The following is an 18,746-nucleotide window of genomic DNA, read 5'->3' as shown; positions in this document are numbered from 1 at the left end:
ATGCACAAGAGTCTCCGCAACTCACTCTCGAAGAGTAAAACGAAAGATATTCTAGCTTCGCGTATGCAGCAGGGTATTGAGGAGATGTGTGCGGCTACAACGCAAGAACGATCTGCGGTGATCCAGAAGTGGCACGACTTGCAGAGGGCGGGGCTGGGACATATGAGTGAGCGCGAGCATGAGCATGGGCATCATGGTTCGTAGGCAGATATACCCGATGTATTATTACTGTGATTTTTTCCGTTTGGTGTAAATTCCAGTCCTTGGTGTATAGCTATGTAAAAACAAATGTATACTAGGTGTCGATAACTGATAACGGTTCTTCGCGATATGTGATTATAAGATAGGAGACTTTCGGATCATTTCTGTACAGCAGGGCTCGTTCTTCCGGAACTCAAGTAGCATCCTGCATGCTGTCAGCCTCACTAGCCGCAGAAATCTCAACCTCTCATCGATCTGTCAGGCATCTGACTTTCCCGTTCAGGAAATTACCACTGTCCGTCCTTGGGGCCTTCCATGGCAGATATTCACTCCGCTCAGCCACTTCCCCCCACTTGAACCGTTCCTTCGTGAACTCTGCTCCTCGGGTCAGCCCAATCAAACCATTCACTTGGTCCCTTAGTGGCTGTGCTGTCGCTCTTCATTTCCGTCCCTGTGGCTGCGCCCGTCTGTAAGCTTCAGCAGTCAGATACTTAACGTCGCACACCCCCACTTCCTCAATCTCACTTCATCGTCATCATTAACCACTGTTTTCATCCTCAATCAGCATTGATTTGAAAGAGAGAGGAATTATGTCGTATCAGCAACCTTACGGACAAGGTCCGCCTCAGGGCTATAATCAATATCCCCCTGCAGGACAGTACCCGCCGCCGCAGGGACAGTATGGCCAGCACCAACAATATCCACAATATCCCCCGCAGGGTCCAGGCCCCTACCAGCAAAGTCCAAGCGCTCATCAGCCACCTCAACAGCACGGTTCATACCCACCTCCAATGGCCGGCCATCATCCACAGCAAACACAATCACCATACCCTCCTCAGCAGCAACACCCACCACAGGGTGCCTCTCCATACCCACCTCCCATGAGCGGCCAGCATCCCCAGCAGCCTGGTCCGTATTCTTCATACCCACCACCACAACAGGGCATGGGATATCCGCATCAAGGCCCTCCGTCCCAGCAGAGCTATCCACAAGGGCATCCTCCTCAGCCAGGTTACCCGAATGCGCCGCAACAGCAATACCAATCCTTCCCTCCGGGCCCTCCAGGCCAACAACCACCACCGATGATGGGACCTGCAGGAGCAGGCGGACCCTACCCCAATTATCCCCCACAACAAGGCCCCATGCCCTCCCGTCCCTCCCCCGGCTATGACCCTACCTTCCTTGCCCCAGGGACAGCATCCAACGAAGCCGAAGCTCTCCGCAAAGCCATGAAGGGCTTTGGAACGGACGAGAAAGCGCTCATTCGTGTCCTGACTAGCACCACCGACCCCAACCGAATGGCACTTATCCGCCACACCTACGAAAAGATGCACAACCGATCCCTAACCAAGGACCTGAAATCCGAGACCTCGGGATCGTTCGAGACCATTCTCGTTTCGCTCGCCACAGGACCATTGGAATCAGATATCACGTACCTCCACGACGCGATGAGCGGGCTGGGTACGAACGAAAAGGGATTAAACGATGTCCTTCTAGGACGGAGCAATGCCGATCTGCACGCCATTCAGCGCGCCTACCGGGACAAATACCACAAGTCGCTTCTCGATGACATCAAGGGGGAACTGAGCGGGAAGACAGAGCGGTTCTTCGTGATGCTTCTCAACGCGAGACGCCCCGAACCGGGAACTCCCTTTGATCCGCGCGGCGTGGACACCGACGTGGGAGAACTTCACCGTGTAACCGCTGGGAAGATGGGAACAGACGAGGTCGCTCTTTTCGGTATCTTCATGAACTCGTCCGATGAGAGGTTGAATGTGTTGGCTGGGGAGTTCGAGAGGATGTATCATGTCCCTCTTGAGAAGGTCATTCGAAGTGAGTTTTCGGGGCATTTGGAGGATGCGCTGGTTACGATGTTGCGGGTAGCGAGGGATCCGGTCTCATTCCATGGTGCAACTTTGAAGGAGTGTTTCTTTGGGTCCAATGGGGTTAATGAGAAGAGGCTGGTGTATTGGACTGTCAGGTTGCATTGGAATCCGGAGTACTTCGCGAGGGTGAAGGGAACGATGGGAGGGAATATGCGCTCATTGGTGAAGAGTTATGTTTCGGGTGGGGATTTTGAGGATGCGATGATGGCGGTTTGCTCTCATTAATGATAGTTTCTATTTTTTAATGGTGTATGTTTAATGGTGGCTTTTTTTATTACTGATGAGATGATCATGAAATCTTTACTTCGATGTGCTGGTGGAGTCTTTCAGTATTAGGCTTGTTGAGGCCGTAGTGACGAGCAATATATATCCTGAATGACCTGCAAGGGAATGGTAATATGCCGAGGGAAGAAGATTCGGATACGATCCAATCTGACTATGTGAAGCACTCCATGATGCCAAATGGACCGATTAGATGCAAGTCTAAGTAAATATAAACACCCAGATATTTAAATAATGCTTAATACAATGGACCCAGCTCAGCTATTCCTGAGACTGAGCGTGTTACGGTGATGATATGCTTTGCGGCTGTTATGTATTATAATTAAGAGCCATTACCATAACAACGGCAAGGTGGCCGAGCGGTCCAAGGCGCCAGGTTAAGGTTCACCTTGACAGTCAGCTTCCGAGCTTCCTGGTCATCGTAAGATGGCGTGGGTTCGAATCCCACCCTTGTCACTTCTTTTTGTCTTTTTGCTACTGCCGCCTCGCTGCGTTTATTTTATGGTTTTATCTTTTGTTATGGGATTCTTCTTGATGAAGCGACCGCTGAGTCTTACTTTCGCATCTGATTAGCACACTGGCCAGGCTAACTCCGAAACTCCATACCATTGGTCATCACATCCGCACCTCTAGTAGCATTTCTTTCCCACATCATCCCGTGGAACTTGCCGATTCGTTCATGCCTCTTGTCAATAGACACAATATCAGGTGCCGCAACGATACGCGCCTACGTCTGTAAAAAAGCCTCGTCCTCCTGTATATATAGTTAGCCAAGCCCTTGCCACTTTAGCTTTTATACTCTATGCTGTCTCAGCTTCCGTCCTCATGCATACACCTTTAGCATCAAAATCTCCTTGATTGTGCCCAAGTCAATGAAGTAGCCCGGTTAGCTCCATCCCTGCATTCTATCAGACCCATCATCACACCATTGATCTATCCAGATCTATGTATAGTGCTGTCGCCCTACAGACTAATGGATGATATTATCAACATTAGCTAATTTTGTTGCTCTATACAATGTAGCCAGAATAATGACGCAGGCTCCGGAATTGACCCCCCGAACCTGACGTCCACGTGGCGCATGGCTACGATTTCCATCTCTGAAGCTGGGTACTACTGTGCCCTGGTTGAGTAGAAGTCACTCCAATCACAGTTCATCTCTATACTTCAGCCCTAAACCTTTACAGGCGATAATAACTCACCTTATCGTACCATGTTATATTACGCTTCATGGACAATACCATTGTCGATACCAACAAAGAGTCTTTCTCTACATGCCAATATACTAATTCCCTTTGTTCAATAAATCCGCTACGGTCTGTCAAATTTTTGGTTTATTCCGGGAATTTCCTCCATATAAATCTTAAAATGCAAGAACTGAAAGGGGATACATTTCAAGACATAAAGAGCTATAAAACCCAGCTGCAAGCGTAAAATGTCCCTCGAAACTTGAGACGCACACATACGGACCGCCGCGCCCCTCTGGGCGCTTCCATGGTTCAGGGCTCCGACGTGTTGTATAACGTGAATCATTCCTCAAAGCATGTTCCCCAGTGTATGACGGTATTCTGGCATCGTCGACACAGCTGAAGAGTTTCTAGCCAGCGGCAACATAAGTCGCAGGAATCCCACAGCCGTAACCCCCTGCTGTCTCCGTTTGCAACTCTCTGCTAAGAATCCAGACTCCACTATACACGCTCAGCACAAGCAACTTCTTTCAAATCTGTGATGTTCGACAAATTCCTATCACTATATTCTACCCTCACCTTATACTTTCCATTTGTGGAACAAATTCACAGCCAAAGAGACACTATGCAGTACCCCAACATGCATGTTGCCACTGCGCAGTCATCTGCTGCTCATCTCCCAGTCACTCCTGCACCCGCAGTGAAGACTACCATTCAACCCACTAAAAGAATATATCCACGCAGTTTCTTCTATCAAAGAGGGAAGTACTGGACGAATGAGCAAGTGCACGCTCTCAACTGTGTCTCCGAAAAGAATGTCACCCCCATCGACCTACTTGGGAAATCTTATCCTACCGACGAAAAGATTCTCAAATGTATGCCATCCTCCTTATGATAAAGACAACTGGCTAGATAATAGCTAACATCTTTGACCGCACAGCTTTCGCAAAGCTGAACGAAGATTTCATCACCCCCAGCAAGCAAGAAATCCTGGACTACCACTATAAACCGCACGAGTCCCCAATAAGGAAGAATGATATCCTTACCATCTTTCTCACCTTATCCTGGATCCACGACTTGGACAAGAACTGTGACTATGTCCCACCCACCATCGACTCCATCTTGAGCATCCTCGGTCTCCGTATGGACATCTTCAGGGCAAACTTGTAAGCGTCACTACCATCCACAACAAATGAAGAGCAGCAACTAATGTTCAAACCATAACAGCATCATCGACAAATATTCTATCCCATACAATCTCGCCAAGTTAAACATGAAGGGTGTTCTCCTCTGCGATGGCGGAATATTTTGCCCTGACGACAAATGGAGACAATGTCCCTTAGTCGTGCTTTTGGTATGCCCTTCCTCCTACTCATAACCCACATACCTACTCAGCATACAATAACTAATATGAAACATCATATAGGACACATACGCCCTATCCAAGAGACAAGCCCGTAACAACTTATTTTCATGCCTTCTCCTACCCATGGCTGTGAAATATGAACAGGGCCAGAAGCGCGATCCATACGTGTCTTTCTGCATTACGGCTAATCTCTCCAAGTACCGGGTTACTCGGGCCGAGGCGCCACATACCTACTTTGAAGATCTACGGCAAGGCAGACGCATGGAGGACAAGCTGGTCATGAAGGGAACTAGAGAGTATGATTTGCTGAAGGAGGAAGATCGGGATGAGTTCTTGAAGGTTTATTGGGGTATTTGTTCGTTTTTGGTGAAGAGCCGCGAGGAGGGTCTGTGATGGTGTTGCTTTTATCCTTGATCTTGGGATCTTTCTATGTTCTCTATTTATGTTCGGTATTTTGCTATGTCTGTCTCTGTTTAGCGTTTGGTTTACTACGTTCTAAGCGATAGCGATCTGTCCTGTCTCGAGGCATTATGTCTTCTAAATTGATTGGTTAATGATCGGAGTGAGAAGTCAAAACCACTCTTGGTCGAAGTGAGTCGTCAATATCACTTCCTACTACTACAGCCAATAATCAATCACACTCTTGCTTTGATTAAAATGTTTCTATTGTTCAACTAAGACCTAATTGCTGGTTACATCCACATCCACCCAACAACTAAATCCTTTCTCTCCCCATATCAAGCTTGACTTGACTTAGGTCCGACCAAGCTTTGAATCACAGCAAATCAATGCTTGATTTACTGGGACGCAACGCACTGGTAGTAGTAAGGGTTCCACTTCTTGCAGACAGAGCCGCTCTCGCAAGTAGTAGGGCCAGTGTGGTTGATACCACCGCAGCGCTCGTACTGCTTAGCAACACCGCCGGCGGAAGCGCTAGCGCTGGCACTCACAACGGGGACGACGCTAGAAGTAGCAGCGGGGGCAACGACACTGGAGGTAGCAGCAGCGACCTGGGAGTTGGACTTGGTCTTGTTCTTGCAGGCAGTCTTGGAGGACTTCTTGGAAGAGGTGGCGAAGGTGGTGGGGGCGGCCTGGGCCTGGCTGGTCACAGCGGAGGTGGCCTGCTGGACGGGGGCAGCAGAGCTGACGACGGGAGCGGCAGCTTCGGTGGTAGCAGCAGCAGCAGAGGAAGAGACCTCAACAGCAGCCTGAGTGGCGGGGGTGGTGGCAGCGACGGCAGAGGTGGTAGCAGCAGCAGCAGCCGAGGAGACAGCAGCGGAAGAGGATCCGGAGCTGGAGGAGCCAGAGCTGGAGCCATCCCAGACATCCGGGCCGGGGATGGGGTAGCTGTCGAAGGAGTTGTAGATGTCGAAGAGGATACCAGGGTCAGTGGCGGTGTAGACACCGGGGATGGAGACACCGGAGGGAAGCTCGTTGGAGCCGTCGGAGGTGACCTTGAACTGGACACACTCCATGTAGAACTGGGCACCACCCTCGCGGTTGCCCTCGTGGAGGGCGATGATCTCAGGGCGGAAGAGGTAGTTACCGGCGGGAACGTCGGGAACGGTGATGTTGTGCTTGCCCTTGTTGGCGATCAGGATGTCGGTGGCCCACTCATCGGAGCTCTTGTGGTATCCATCCTCAGCGATCTTGACCCAGTTGTTGCCGTTGGAGCCCTTGGCCGTCGGGGCCATGTAGACCTGGACGGGACCCTTGTGGGAGGAGGCGATGATGTCGTCGGAGTCGGAGCGGTCGCTGTGGTGCCACTCGAAGGTGACAACGTCACCGGCCTTGACGGAGAGGGTCTTGGAAGCAGCCTGGTCACCGTTGACGTTGCAGGTCATGTCGGTGGAGGTGACGTCGGTGACGGGGCTGTTGCTAGGGGGAGAGCGGATGTAGCCATCGTCGGTGTTACCGAGACCCTGGTCCTCGCCGTTGATCCAGACGGCCTGGACGGTGGTGTGGGCGGAGGCCAGCTTGGAAGCCGCTGCCAGAGCGAGCAAACTGTAGGTGGTAGTCTTCATGGTGGTAGGTGAAATGAAGGTGATTTGAACTTAGGGTTAAAGAATGAATGTGTGGTAGAAAGGAAGGGAACGTAGTTCGCAGATGAGAAAGTAAGAAAAAAGAATGTACAGCTGTCCTGGCTGATGAAAAGAATGCTTGGGGAGAAGATTGAACAGCAGGTTCGTAGAGAGTGTTTTATATCAGGGCCCTGGCAGGGGAATGGTGATGGGATACCGGTTGAGCGGCGGAGATGCGGGCCCTGCCAAGCCAGACGTTTCATCTTAATGCGATCCGGCCGCGATCCACGCTCCACAGAACGGGGTCAACTGGACCCTGGCGGAGTGCATTACCAGGCCATCCGCCGGTTGCCAAGGACCACTGCTACAGCGGCGCCTTGGCTTCATTTTGCAGGCGCGTAGAGGGAGAGACACGGGTCATGTCCCTCGTCTTGGCCTGGCTAGTCTTACTCTCAGACACCCCCTCATACTGTGATAGTCAGACCAGTAGCTGGCTCAACGGCCAATCCGGGAAAATCCCCGGCGTTTAGCCTTAAGCATGTCGGACCTTAATCTTGTTGCGGCCTTGGCTTCTTGCTGCAAAAGCTTTCTGTCAGCTTCCAGGGTGGGGACTTTGGCCTAAACGGTGTCGCTGGTTCCAAGAACTTGCCCTGTATTCTAAGGATTGATGTATATTAGCCCCTGGTCAATTAGCAATCCGGTCAAGGGATTGTTCAATCTCCGTGTGTGCTCAGTGGGTGTTCACAAGGACCCTGTTCATGAAACGGCAGTGTTGGTGAACGACTTGCCGCTGATGGATCTCAGGTCTCGGCTGATAGCCTGTTGCAGAACGAATGCCAGCCAATCCGGGTAAATTGGTAATAATCCTTCATCCGCATATGGGGCAGATAGCACAGCCTCAGCATTGTGTACATAATACTCACTAAAGCAAATCGTTCCCATTATGGGCGATTCTTAATAAAAGTTAATCTACGATCATGTACAATAAGGGACGGCTGGAACAAGGTACCTGTAGACGGCCCGTGGTTGGATAAGAGCGGGCTATCATCCGTAGTGGTATTGTTCTTGTAGGAAATGGACCCTTTTGATGATCCAGCGATTATCTTCCCACCCCAAAGTGAGGTGGTGTCCAAATGAGATTTCTGCAGGGCAAAGGTCCGGTACTATGTGCCTAAGGATACATTATATAGTGAGCTGCTTTGAGCGACGAACACGAGAAGTAGACGTTGTGATACGCCCAATACCGCGCCCAATTATATTATTTTGGATCCATGTTATAGATAATGAAGATGTATGATAGCATTTATCTGTGAAACTGCCATTTCAACTGTACAAACATGGCCACATGGGCAAAGATAACTAATTGTAGGATATAAGACAAATATATGACACACACTTCAACCAATCAGCTCCTATGGCTCAGTTGGTAGAGCGCATGACTAGTAATCATGAGGTCCGCGGTTCGAATCCGCGTGGGAGCATTTCTTTTTCTTTCTTTTCTTTTTCTTTTGCATTCCTTCGGCATTAGTCAATTGAATTATGCAATGTAACTATGCACGCTATAAGTGTAATAACATTTTCTCCTCAACTGTGAGCAGGTCTGCCACGGTGCCCTGCTCTCCACCGCAGCCATCAAACAGGGATGTTAAGTACGTGAAGTAGGCAAATCCGATGATAATCCTGCACTTGATGCCTCGCATAATCTGCTTTTCTGTACTTCATACTAACGATGTATGAATTATCGAGTCGATCCTGTCTGGTACTGACAGTTCATGGATCTACTTTCCCTCCCAAACGAAGACAATTTCTTGCTCATTCTAAATCGAGGTCATTGAAAGAGAGATGCACATAATGAGCAGTACCAGCAAGAGGTTTAATCACAAGATACTAGCAACAACCAACACATTAACCTCTACCCTAGCCTACAGTGATGACCGATACAAAGGCTTCTGACCCACAACCCTCATCAACTTCAGGGGCGGGGAATTTCCCTCTGCGCACTGACGCCGATGCTCTTCAGCAAGATTCTCTGCCTCTTGCGATGCGACCTCTGCGGTATCGACCTGCTTAGATCTCAGCAAAAGGAAAGCATAAAGTGTTCTGATGATCGCAGTAAGTCTCTCCTCGACATCATAGCGCAGATCAGAAATCTTGTGCGAATTATAGCACAGTCGCTCTACACCCACGAATCCAGCTGCCCGAGCCTCTTCATATATCTTAGCTGAAGCCCGAAAGCATTTGCCCTCGGCTGTAAGTCCATAGTCAAAACAGCGATAAAGCTCACTGAGCACCGGATAGCCTTTTGTGAGGTAGGTTTCAGCGTCGATTTCTTCCCATTGGAGGTAGCCTCCGCGCTCTGCAGTCATATTAGTGCCGAGTCAAGGAAAAATTTGCGATGTGCATATGAAGGGTCTTCCATACTCAATATTTTGGAGATATTTGCGATCGCAGCTTTGTAGTCAGGTTCCTCAAGAGCAGCGACTAGAAGACGAACATGTACCAAGTCATATCGTCCCCAATGTTCTTGAGGGAATGGGACAGTCAGATCTTGAACACTGAATTGGATCGTTCCTGGGCTTTCAGGAAATTGCTCGGATGAGATATCGAATCCATGGTAGTAGCGATCGACTTGAGGTGTATCAAGCGATTTCTTCAGATCTCGCAGCCAAATGCTGCGCGGTTTACAGGTTAGTTTGGTAACCTGAACCCTGCACTGAGATGAGAGACTCACCCAGTCCCAGTAGCTATATCTGCCACAGAACGGATGTCTTCGACTGGAATTGAAGGATGAATGAGGGTATTGCCGCTGGTTCGGACGAGCACGTGGTGCTGTGCATCCAGCCTAGAGTGGCATTAGAGAACTGCACGACTATCCATGAACAATTGCTATGTGTAGGACCATACCTCTCAGATTCTTTCTTATCCCTTTCGAAGCAATATTTGTCCTGAGCAGCCATTGTTGCGTTTCGTTGATGTTCTCTTTACCCACTGAAGGGACAGCGGCCTTCTACCCACCTTTAATACTACAAAAACCCCTTACATGACCTCACTCAGGATCTCGATCTTTGATTCCCTTACTGATTACGATCATCGCTTGAAATCTACCTGCAGGTGGCTATTGGTTCTTATTTGCCACCGAGGACTCTTCAGCTCCACCAAACCAGTGGAGTAGCTGCAGGAGCTGAAGAATCGTCACAACCTGCACCCCTCTCAGTCAGCCACTCTGACAAGTCCGTCATTAGAAAGCGATTGGTGCGGCATTGATGAACTAAATAATTTGGCCCGAGTTCACACGTTCCGACAGCGGAGTGTGTTCACTGATCATCTCGGCTATATTTCCCTGCCCTGGCAGACAGTCACAATCGTGCCGATCTGTGCTCGAGCCCCATCAATAGCCACGTATTACGGAGATGTCCGACTTATCATGAGTCCGGCTAAACTCTATGAACTGTCGGTCTGCCTGATGTGTAGCACACTTGAGGAGGCCCCCAGAATCTGTGACAGCATGGACCCAAAATACTGGTGTAGTAGTACTATTTCTGCTCGGACAACACCTGGTGGCGCCTTTTAAGGCCCGTATTCGAGTCTGGCTGAAAAGTCTCATCGCAGAAAGTAGCATACTGCAGCTTGGGATCACAATTATATTTCCGCATTGATGCGCATGACTTGGATCACACCCGGCGTTCGATCCAGCTTGCTTATGTGCCGCTCTCGGGTGTCGAATTTACCCCGCTTTCCAATGGAATTTGTCGATAATTGCGCTAGAAGAGGGCCCCATACCTCTTGTTGGCATCCTAGCGACTATACCTTCGAATTCCGCTAGGAGTATCCAATATTCCTGAAGGCACACGTCGACATAAGTCTAGCGAACATTGGATTGTGAACCCAACATTGAAATTATCTAGTATACCAGAAAGGTGGAAAACCCAGTCTCTATATAAATAATAAAATATAGCCTACAGTGGTAGCTTGATCTAGAGTTGATATTTGAGATAAACCCTCATATAAAGTCTTATGTAAATTGTAACTATGGGGTAGAAGGGCGACGATCAAGACTCTGGATTCCGAAGACTTCCAGCCTATGGTAGCTAAAAAGAAGCATGCAAATCAGACTGTAGAATCTTCCCATGTAGGAGACTTCTGATCTTCAGTAGGATTGGCCAGCCATTTGGAATTGTCGTATGGAGCTGAAGACTTGGTGCCACGCAGGGTGTACTATCTAAATAGCTGCTCCAGATCTTCCAGACTCTATCAATTAAAATAGTTCGACTATTACTACTACTATTTCCAGTGGGATTCGGCTGTCGCTCCAACACACCTTCAACATGCCTGGAAGGGCCTTGGTAGAACGAGCTATGAAGCCTACTATGAGGCGAGATCATGATTGTAGAGAAGTCTGGCCTATATTCACTTGAGGACGCAAGTATGCTCCGGAAAATCGGAGAAGAAATTCTTTGCAGCCATCTCACTCTCGTGCAGCATTTCGACGTAGCCAACTCGAGAGTACGTGTCTCGCTTAGTCTGAATTAAGGCCAGACCAAATAGTTCCCAAAAATTTCTGAACATATGGCGAGCTTCGATTGGCAGGCAGTAGATCTCGGCACACATCTCACTCTTGACGTCAAATATCACCTCGCACCGAGCTCGCGGATACTTAGCTGTAGGTTTTTGACCTTCCACTCCAGGGATTTCAAAGCTCAGTACAGACATGGCAGTCTCTTCCGGAAGAGTCATGGCGCTTGGAATGAGCATTGCAGACGCGAGAGGTCCTTTCAATGTGACAGTACCACTGGCCACTTGACCTGTCTCATCTTCTCCGCAAGGAATACATTTAGCGCTGATGACAAGCGCAAAAGACAGGGCAGTTTTCTTTTGCACAGAATGTGTGCCTGGATAGCACAACTGAACAGCACCGTCCACAGAAGCCCACGACCAGGAAGGTGCGCGGTACGAAGGAGGTCTGCGACCGGGTTCCAAGACCTTCCAAGTCAAACACCCGGGTAGATTCTGGCGCCAAAGCCCAGCAAGATAATTATCTTCATCATAACCTAGATCCTTGAGGCGCCTCCGGACATCTTTCGCCAAGCCAGAAATAGCCACAAGCTTGTCTGAGGGAACTGTAAGCTGGCAAGCCGTGAAAACCATTGCGATTGCGCACCAATCTACGTAGATCTGGTCTCTGGGATCACCTATGTACCTTACCTTTGGAGCATCAAGAAGCTGTTTCCAAAGGTGGTTGTGTCGAACGGACGGTGATGATAAAGATGATTTGTTCAGAGAATCTCCATTGTCATCGTTCTTGTCGTTGCGATAACCATCGTACTCGTAAACATTGTTCGGCTGTATTTCGCAGCAGGTACATTCCCTGCACTCCCAAAAAACTTGTTTCCGACCAAAGTGCAAAACCCTTGGGCATAAAAGACGTTCTTGCAAGGTCCAGCCTCGCTTTGGCAAAGGTTCTCGATCAAATGTTACTTTCCAAGCCCAACCCTTTTCTGAGCGAAACCTGAATGCCTTGGGATCACTCGAATTATCGACACGTATGTTGACGACGCTAGGGACAACTTGTGCAGAATCTCGGGAGAAAAAGCAACCCTCAGCATCGTTGCTTGATCCCAGGGCAGAAATCCCTAGGAATGCATTCTTGTATATTTGCCCCATAGCTGCGGATTCGCTTTGCCAGTCCTCAGGCGAATCTTGGAGTATACAGAGACGGTCAATCCATATGTACCGAAATCTCAACCGTTCAATGATGGTGAAAGCGTGCTTGAATGTTTTGGGAAGGACAGAGAGTGGCTGATATTCTTTCAATTTGCGAAATGTGTCCTCCAACAAGATCAAATCCGGGTTGGATGGCGTTGAGCCCCAGCAGTGGCTTAGCGTTATGTAGCGCTCACCGGGCTGGACATGTTGCCTTTCAACAAGACGGAACATTGTATCAAATCTGTCTGTTTGCAGTTCTAAAAGCCGGCTTGGGATAAAGTTTGGTTCATGTTGATCATCGCAAGCCGAATGTCCTTGAAGACATCGATTAAGCCACCGCTCAATTAACACCCACGTTGTCTGGTCACCAGTGGATGCCCCTATTTCAAAGCTCAAATTCTCATCAAAACCTTTAAAGCTTGCACCAAGACAATTGTCAGAGGTCAGCCTGATTGGGTAATATATTCCATGGAACAAATAAGCCTTCATGTCTGGCACATACCTTCATGCGGAATCATATCACAGGTGCTGGAGATATTACCATAGTACACCGTCATTTCCACGCAACGAGGCTTCAACAATATCTTGAATACGGAAAAATACTCAACACCCTCCAATTGTGTGTTAAGGGTTTCCCGGCCCAGGTTCTCCATATCTTGCAATGGCGCGAATTTGCAGCATACGACACAGCCTTGCTCGATAGATGCCACAAAGGATTTCCTGGTGAGGTGATGCCCAAACACCCATCTTTCCGGCTCCCACTGGCTACCTCGGCCTTGAGTAGGGTCAGTACCAGAAAAGAACGGACGGCCAACATATACGTTGCAGGGCATACCATTGCCATATTCTTCGTCGCTGTCGTCTATCTTCAGCCGCCTTGTTCTTTCAGGGTCCCAAATACCCTCCAGCCCTTCTTTGCAGATCTTGCATAGCATGACTTAAAAATTTTGTTGCTTCTCTACAGACAGCGCTATGTCGATGAAAGTACTTACTCTCACGGTGGTCGGTCGCGGCTTCCCCTCATCGGGCATCCGTGCGGGCTTACCGAACCGGGAAAAGTTGCATGCAGCATAACCGAGTGGAACCTAGTAGTAACTGCTCCTGGCCAGTAACTAATGTTTGGTAACACTTCCTACGCCCACTAAGAAGGAGTACCAGTCATCTAATTAGAGGGAGCTCGAGGCACGACTGTATAGGAATCCTCGATAATTTCGGACATAGACATTGGAGGTTTCAGCGGAGTTGGCCAAATCGATGTCTTCTATTTGCTATTCCATGTGAGAAGGACATTCTTAGTAGGAGTTATTTGGATATGGAAAGATATATTGCAGGTACAGCGATGAATCTAGTTCCTAATTTGTCAGGCAAATTTCCGCTATGCTCGGGTATAAGAATAGCATAACTCCGCCCCTCGGTTCCTGCCGGCCGCAAAGATTCGCTTACGCTCTTGTCGAACAATCAGGTTTGACCTGTTTGTTTAGTCGAGATGATCTTCAACTATATCCACAATGAATATATTGATGCTGTTTCATTTTGTACGCGATGCTCAGATCCGAGCACCTTCATGGTGTAAGATGTGTGGGCCAGTGTCATCCGGTTACATAAGGCCCGGACTTAAGCAAGTTAGCCTTTCTTACCTCCGCTGGGATAGACCCTAGATGACATGACATCAATCAGTACCTTGCAGGAGTAGCGGAGGACAGCAAGTATATAACCATCCATGAGTATACATTCTAAAATTGCTGTAAGTTTCTCCCAACCTCAGTGAATCCCCTCTATCACATCAATTGCCTTGCACCTACATCAACTTCTCAACATGGCCTCTCTCGAGCAAGCAGCACAAACTTCTCCCCTCTTCCGCCACCGCCAATTGGCCCCAGCAGCAGCAGTCCGCGTATCTCCATTATGCCTTGGAGCCATGACATTTGGCAACCGCCAAGAGTCCCGCTACGGAGATTGTACTCGTGAAGACGCCTTCGCCATCCTCGACCACTTCTACAGCCAAGGAGGTAACTTCATCGATACCGCCAGCGGCTACCAAGAAGGCCAATCAGAGATCCTAGTCGGCGAATGGATGGCAGAGCGCAAGAACCGCGACGAGATTGTGCTGGCAACCAAATACACAACCGCCTATATGACACACCACAAAGAAGCCATCCAGTCCAATTACGGCGGTAACAACGCCAAGTCCATGAAAGTCAGCGTAGAGCAATCTCTACGAAAACTCCAGACTTCTTACATTGACTTACTCTACGTCCACTGGTGGGACTTCACCACCTCAATTCCGGAGCTCATGCACGCGCTGAACGACCTCGTCGTGGCGGGGAAAGTCATTTACCTCGGTATCTCGGATACCCCCGCCTGGGTGGTGACCAAAGCGAATCAGTATGCCCGGGATCACGGACTACGTCCGTTTGCTGTGTACCAGGGGATGTGGAACGCAGCAATGCGCGACTTTGAAAGAGATATCATTCCCATGGCCAGGGAAGAGGGGATGGCGTTGTGCCCCTATGGTGTGTTGAACCAGGGTCGGTTCCAGACTAGAGAGGGCTTCGAGGAGCGGGAGAAGCATAATTCCGGTCGCAAATTTATTCCCACCTCCGAGCATGATAAGAAGGTTTCTGCTGCTCTTGAGGACATTAGCAATGTTAAGGGCGTGAAGCTGCTCGATGTGGCTTTGGCCTATGTGATGCAGAAGTCTGTCTATGTGTTCCCGATTGTGGGTTGCAGGAAGATCGATCATATCAAGGGTAGCATTGCGAGCTTGAGCGTGACACTTACAGATGAGGAGATGGCGAAGGTTGACAACGCATACACCTTTGACTTTGGGTTCCCTCACACTTTCCTGAGTGGCTCGATGTTTGATAATTCTACTCCAAGAATGGCTGAGAAGCCAGGTGATGTCTGGCTGACCAAGGCGATGGGCAAGTTCGACTGGGTCGAGCAGACCAAGCCGATCAGACCGGCTCCTTGAACATGCTAATCCAGCTTAAGCATGATGTTAGTATATTAATTAGAGGATGAACGCATATAATGAAATACCATATCTATTCTCTTGTCACAGTGCTACTTGAACTAAATTTGAATACATGTGCTCATTAATTTGTCAAGGGAACCTCGAATACATCCCCATATGTAGAAAAGAAGTAGAAAAAGTGCTGATTGAAAGTACAAAGAGAAGTCTAAGTAGAATAATAAAACAGCAAACCAAAGATTTAGTGCTAGGCCAACAGCTCCAGTCACTTCTATTGTGAATGGTACTGGCAATAGGGTTGATTGGCCGGATTTTGGTTCATCTGGTACATGTGATAATGATGATCATAACCATAGTTGGGTGCAGAGGGTTGGAGCGAATGGTAGACTGGTGCCGTACCCATTGCAGGATAAGCCTGGGTCCGAGGCCCCCGTCTTGCTTGAGAAAAGCAGCAAGTGGTCATAGTCCAGGAAATCATAGAACACAAAGACAAAGACGCACTGAACCATATAACAGTAAATGCACGAGTGCCCCACGTGCCAGATGTCTTCTGTGATTTCAGCTCAGTGGCAAGTATACCCTTTAACAGAACGAAATTGACTGTTGTGAGCGCAGCAGCTGCCAATAGGAAAATAAATGCGGCACCGGAGACAAGGCTGATGACAAAACGGTTGAATTTCTCATTTATGACAATAAGAGCGGCGAGCAGTTGGACGGCTGTAAGAAGAATGGCCAAGATGTATGTAATTTGCATCCAGGTCGAGGTTGTTTTATATGCACGCAGTGAGTGTCGAAGAGCTGACGAAAGATTGGTCTCCTTTCCCTCCCCGCCTATAACTTCCAGCACATTGAAGTACGAGCCAGCTCTCGGGGACATGCAACTCATTGTCGTGTTGCTGTTATCATTTCCACAGTAACCCATTATGCCGACCAGGTAAGTCTGGTTTAATTGGCTCCCATCCCATATTGTACCCAATGCATTCGACGTGGAAAGATTTCGGCTATTATGGATATCGATCTTGATGCGACAAATTTATTAGACTTGATGACCGAAACTGCAATCACGCTCGAGCCTTACTTGGAAAAAGCTGAGTCTTTCAAGTTCATGATTTCCAATCTTTGTACATGCCAGACCGATCACGACAAGACACAGTAGTGTCCCAATATTCAGCAAACACGAAGTAGTCACAAATAGAACTCGGTATAGATTCGCCATGGCTAATGAATCCGATAATGGTGATGCTGTCTGCAAAAGAGCGTTTGATTATCCCCTGAGATGTCCTCAAAGCGATGAGCCATGGTTTATAAGCTGGTGGAAACAGACTGATCGAAGAAAATTCCCTCAATATGCTTGGTAGCGAGAGACGAAATATTGATAGCCTCCTACTCTTGAAAACCCTAAATATCGTAATCGTGACGGGGTTCAACGCTTGATTAGAGACGTGGCTGGATTAACTAAATCAACCTAACTCAGGGCAGATAGTAGGTTAATAGTAAAGCTAAACTTAAACCTGCCGAGTGGGTCAGACCCTGATGATATTGGGTAAGAAACCGAGATACGGATGCGAACTTCCTATTCGGGATAAGCCTCAGAACTTTCAGCGGCACCAAGCTTTTCACGTTCCGGTTCTTGGTAGGGATCCTCGCGACTCCACCCTCCTATGCCAGTATGTCCGAGGACTCTCCGTTTCGGGCTACATGGGAAACGGAACTTTTCAGGCACCACATGCGCCGGAAAGAAATAGCGCACCCGGACGCCCTCTGCTAAGAAGCCTGAGCCACAAATAGTGTTCAAAAAGTCAGCTTTCATGGGAGCCAGGCCCTTGTACAATTGGCCAAGACGCACTATTATACTACCAAATCAGAGGCAGGCCACTAGTTTTGCAACCTCTTCAAACAGAACCCCACCTATGTCCTGGCCCAGGGAAACGGATTGATTGACTGTAGTCCAAGTAGGCATTGCAATGAAAAAATAAGAGCAGCTCCTCTTTAGACGGTATGCCCAGCCCCTGTTCCCTAATATATAAGGCAAAGATTCTCCGCGTAATCTCTGTTTTCCATAACAGAATCTAAGAATCCCAAGGAATTTCACCTACACAATGGCGGACGCAGAGAAGGTTTACCGACCTCACCCCAGAGACCTACCGACCTATGATCAAGCCACCTCAGAGGAGCTTCGCAGGATCACCCAGAACCATAGCTGGAACTATTCTCTCTTTGACTGCTGTTCGCCAGGCACATTATGTCAGTAATACCTTCCCAATGCTCTTCCCCATCGCAATCCCTAACCAATCCGATGTCTAGATTTGACCAGCTGCTGCCTCCCATGCCTTGCCTTCGGCAAAACGCAATCACGACTTCGTGACCCCACACTGCAGAGCTACGACTCGATTAACGGTGATGTTAGCTCTCGACACACTTTCTATCACTCTAGAAATTAACGCTGTCCAGTGTTTGATCTGGTCCTCCCTCAGCCTTGGTCTTTCACAGTGGATCTACCAGACTATCAGAAGAGGCGAACTGCGCAACAAGTATGGAATTGAGGGATCCTGCTGCGGCGATTGCTGTGTGAGCATGTGCTGTGGCTGCTGCGCACTCATTCAAGAAGAAAAGGAGGCTGAATTACGTACCAGACCTCAGGTTACAGGGTACCAAATGGCACCTCAGATGGCGTATCCTCAATAAGTCGGCTGTGGTACGGAACTTATTATTTTGTATTTATAGTACTATACCTAATTATTGTATTGAGTTCTGTTTTGAATTGGTGGCCTCGATTACACACGCAGTATTGTTATGTTATAGACGTTCTTCTGGAGATCAAGAACATAGTACTTTTACTGTAGCGTGACTACTCAAGCTGTGGTGGTCCTTGCAGGACTCTAGTAGACACCTAGTCCAATAATTGTAGCATATAGTCTAGGAATACAAGAACAATATGCCGGATAAGCGACCAAAACATTTAAAAGTATTATCAAGACCCAGAGAAAGGTTCGTCTAAGGCGCCACCGTTAGATCTCAGTGCTGACGGTGGCTTAAACGGCTCGAGGATCGTCAGGGGTACGGCGATTGAGGTAAGAGTTATTGTAAGCCGGCTTCATTTGTGGGACTCAGTCTCATTCTTCGAAA

At 48.5% G+C, this 18,746-nt stretch overlaps 7 protein-coding genes and 2 non-coding genes across 9 annotated transcripts; 6 read left to right on the top strand and 3 right to left on the bottom strand.

The window, feature by feature from the left end:
- Positions 1-791: 791 nt before the first annotated feature.
- Positions 792-2,312, top strand: AKAW2_60259A (uncharacterized protein; the record flags this gene model as incomplete). Its single annotated transcript, XM_041692365.1, has 1 exon — positions 792-2,312. The coding sequence occupies one exon, from the start codon at positions 792-794 to the stop codon at positions 2,310-2,312; it is 1,521 nt and encodes a 506-aa protein (XP_041545757.1).
- A 402-nt stretch (positions 2,313-2,714) lies between these two features.
- AKAW2_t60012A lies at positions 2,715-2,825 on the top strand. Its single transcript has one exon. It is a non-coding gene; the product is annotated as a tRNA-Leu (tRNA).
- A 1,371-nt stretch (positions 2,826-4,196) lies between these two features.
- Positions 4,197-5,315, top strand: AKAW2_60258A (uncharacterized protein; the record flags this gene model as incomplete). Its single annotated transcript, XM_041692364.1, has 4 exons — positions 4,197-4,431; positions 4,497-4,722; positions 4,784-4,910; positions 4,983-5,315. The coding sequence occupies 4 exons, from the start codon at positions 4,197-4,199 to the stop codon at positions 5,313-5,315; spliced, it is 921 nt and encodes a 306-aa protein (XP_041545756.1).
- Positions 5,316-5,719: 404 nt separating this feature from the next.
- Positions 5,720-6,946, bottom strand: eglD (putative endoglucanase; the record flags this gene model as incomplete). Its single annotated transcript, XM_041692363.1, has 1 exon — positions 5,720-6,946. The coding sequence occupies one exon, from the start codon at positions 6,944-6,946 to the stop codon at positions 5,720-5,722; it is 1,227 nt and encodes a 408-aa protein (XP_041545755.1).
- Positions 6,947-8,351: 1,405 nt separating this feature from the next.
- AKAW2_t60011A lies at positions 8,352-8,424 on the top strand. The gene has a single exon. It is a non-coding gene; the product is annotated as a tRNA-Thr (tRNA).
- Positions 8,425-8,865: 441 nt separating this feature from the next.
- Positions 8,866-9,900, bottom strand: AKAW2_60256S (putative LaeA-like methyltransferase; the record flags this gene model as incomplete). The annotated part of the gene is made up of 4 exons (XM_041692362.1): positions 8,866-9,299; positions 9,365-9,615; positions 9,675-9,785; positions 9,848-9,900. The coding sequence occupies 4 exons, from the start codon at positions 9,898-9,900 to the stop codon at positions 8,866-8,868; spliced, it is 849 nt and encodes a 282-aa protein (XP_041545754.1).
- A 1,450-nt stretch (positions 9,901-11,350) lies between these two features.
- Positions 11,351-13,581, bottom strand: AKAW2_60255S (HET domain-containing protein; the record flags this gene model as incomplete). The annotated part of the gene is made up of 2 exons (XM_041692361.1): positions 11,351-13,056; positions 13,149-13,581. 2 exons carry the CDS (start codon positions 13,579-13,581, stop codon positions 11,351-11,353), a joined length of 2,139 nt encoding a protein of 712 aa, XP_041545753.1.
- Positions 13,582-14,462: 881 nt separating this feature from the next.
- On the top strand, positions 14,463-15,620 carry AKAW2_60254A (aldo/keto reductase; the record flags this gene model as incomplete). Its single annotated transcript, XM_041692360.1, has 1 exon — positions 14,463-15,620. The coding sequence occupies one exon, from the start codon at positions 14,463-14,465 to the stop codon at positions 15,618-15,620; it is 1,158 nt and encodes a 385-aa protein (XP_041545752.1).
- Positions 15,621-17,719: 2,099 nt separating this feature from the next.
- Positions 17,720-18,305, top strand: AKAW2_60253A (PLAC8 family protein; the record flags this gene model as incomplete). The annotated part of the gene is made up of 3 exons (XM_041692359.1): positions 17,720-17,864; positions 17,925-18,022; positions 18,072-18,305. 3 exons carry the CDS (start codon positions 17,720-17,722, stop codon positions 18,303-18,305), a joined length of 477 nt encoding a protein of 158 aa, XP_041545751.1.
- Positions 18,306-18,746: the final 441 nt, after the last annotated feature.

The sequence above is a fragment of the Aspergillus luchuensis genome, chromosome 6, assembly GCF_016861625.1.
Source record: "Aspergillus luchuensis IFO 4308 DNA, chromosome 6, nearly complete sequence".
In the NCBI taxonomy this organism is placed as follows: domain Eukaryota; kingdom Fungi; phylum Ascomycota; class Eurotiomycetes; order Eurotiales; family Aspergillaceae; genus Aspergillus; species Aspergillus luchuensis.
The sequence above is the reverse complement of the archived record's forward strand: the minus strand, read 5'-3'. Positions and strand labels throughout refer to the sequence as shown.